Raw genomic sequence first — 1,950 nt, 5'->3', positions numbered from 1 at the left:
GTTTAATTATAATTTTTACCAATGAAATCGACTACCAAAGATAAAAATTTAGTAAAATATTTTTTTAATTTCGTCGTAATCAATTTCACAGGTTAAATATATAATGAAACTTAGATTTTGAAAAGTGTGGACGCATTATATATATTATAAAATGAAGGGGTCGTCGGTGGTATTATTATCTTGTTTGGTTTGTGTATGTTTACCACTATGAGCATAGTGAAGAATATGTTTATTTGTTTAATAATAGTAGAGATAAAATGAAAGGGTATCTAGATGCTCTAAATCATGTGACACCCAAATCATGATGCGTGGATTTTTGTGCGTGGTGAGCACGTGATGGGTGATGCCCGTCTGACTAGGGATGTCGGTTGATCTAGACACTCCCATTATTTATAGGCAAAATGTATGGAAGCCTTTGCAAGAGCAAGATACTCCTTATGCACACAAGAGCAGTACCACGACATATCTTCTCCAAGATCATCAATGGCGAAGACACCTGGTGCTTTGCTCGGCCCCGTCCCTTTCGCGGACGTCGAAGCTGACTCAGGCTTGGTCTCCAGCGTGCCGGAGCATCTTCCGGAGGAGCACGCGGACGCCGACCTTGTGTCCGCCCTGCCGAGCGCGCCGAGGCCCAACAAGGGCTTGCTGAACCTCCGTTTCTACGAGGGCATCTGGCTGCCGGAGTACTTTGTCCCGGCGGCCGTCGCCCTACATCGCCGCTTCGAGCCCCGCCGGGACGACGTCATCGTGGCTAGCTTCCCCAAGTGCGGCACCACGTGGGTCAACGCCCTGACGTTCGCCACCATGGCGCGGCACGCCTACCCCGCCGCCGGCGCCGGGCACCCGCTGCTGCGCCTCAACCCGCACCAGTGCATCCCTTTCCTGGAGGGCCTCTTCCGGAGCCCGCGCGGGGAGGCCAAGCTGGAGGCGCTGCCGTCCCCGCGCCTCATGAACACGCACATGCCGCTTGCAATGGTGCCGCGAGCCGCCGCGCCGGGCGGGGGCGGGTGTAAGGTCGTGTACGTCTGCAGGGAGCCCAAGGACATGGTGGTCTCGCGGTGGCACTTCCACCGGCGGCTGCATCCGGAGCTGGCGTTTGCCGACGTCTTCGAGTCCGTGTGCAGCGGCACCGTGGGGTACGGACCAGTATGGGACCACATCCTCGGCTACTGGAGCGCCAGCACGGCGAGGCCGGACAGTGTGCTCTTCCTGCGGTACGAGGAGCTGCTGCGAGACCCGGCGGAGCACGTCAGGAAGCTGGCCCGGTTCGTCGGGCTACCTTTCTCCGGCATCGAGGAGGATTCCGGCGTCGTCCATGACATCGTCAAGCTCTGCAGCTTCGGCCACCTCAAGAACCTGGAGGCCAACAAAACAGGCCACCTGAATCCCGCCCTCCCGATCCCGCGCGACGCGCTATTCAGGAAGGGCGTGGCCGGCGACTGGGTGAACCACATGACGCCCGACATGGCGCGGCGCCTGGACGAGATCGTCGCCGACAAGCTCCATGCCGCTGGGCTCACCTTCCACGAGTGACGACCACTCGAATGGATTTTTTTTTTATCGGGAGAGATTTGTGGATACCATGGTGCACTGTATTCATCGCTGAATTATTCCAAATGAATTTTGAATTCAAATTTTCCAAGTTTGTTGGTATGACTATATGTTGAACTCAAGTACAGAAACTTGTTGCTAGCGCGGTGGAATGGGCAATGCATTTCTCTATGCGACCAGTTTGCAGAATCCAGCCTTGCTAGCCACTCCATATACAAGAGACGTCTTCATGGTATTTAACTAAACAGAGAACCTTTATATTCAAAATTTCCAAAAGGTTTGCTAATTTTTGCTTGGTAAGTCTACTTTCCAGAGGTGGTGAGAAATGCAATTACCAGGCCGTCACCAAAACCATGCATGTATCAAATCCCAAATATTTTTCTAGGGATTGGGGATGAC

General features: G+C 53.3%; 1 protein-coding gene across 1 annotated transcript; it reads left to right on the top strand.

Annotated features, from left to right (window-relative positions):
- Nucleotides 1-407: 407 nt before the first annotated feature.
- Nucleotides 408-1,642, top strand: LOC123420289 (cytosolic sulfotransferase 5-like). Its single transcript, XM_045107321.1, has one exon. It carries the CDS (start codon nt 484-486, stop codon nt 1,531-1,533), a length of 1,050 nt encoding a protein of 349 aa, XP_044963256.1. The 5' UTR covers nt 408-483; the 3' UTR covers nt 1,534-1,642.
- The last annotated feature ends 308 nt before the right edge of the window (nt 1,643-1,950 follow it).

This window comes from Hordeum vulgare, chromosome 1H (genome assembly GCF_904849725.1).
Source record: "Hordeum vulgare subsp. vulgare chromosome 1H, MorexV3_pseudomolecules_assembly, whole genome shotgun sequence".
Classification (NCBI taxonomy): domain Eukaryota; kingdom Viridiplantae; phylum Streptophyta; class Magnoliopsida; order Poales; family Poaceae; genus Hordeum; species Hordeum vulgare.
The sequence above is the reverse complement of the archived record's forward strand: the minus strand, read 5'-3'. Positions and strand labels throughout refer to the sequence as shown.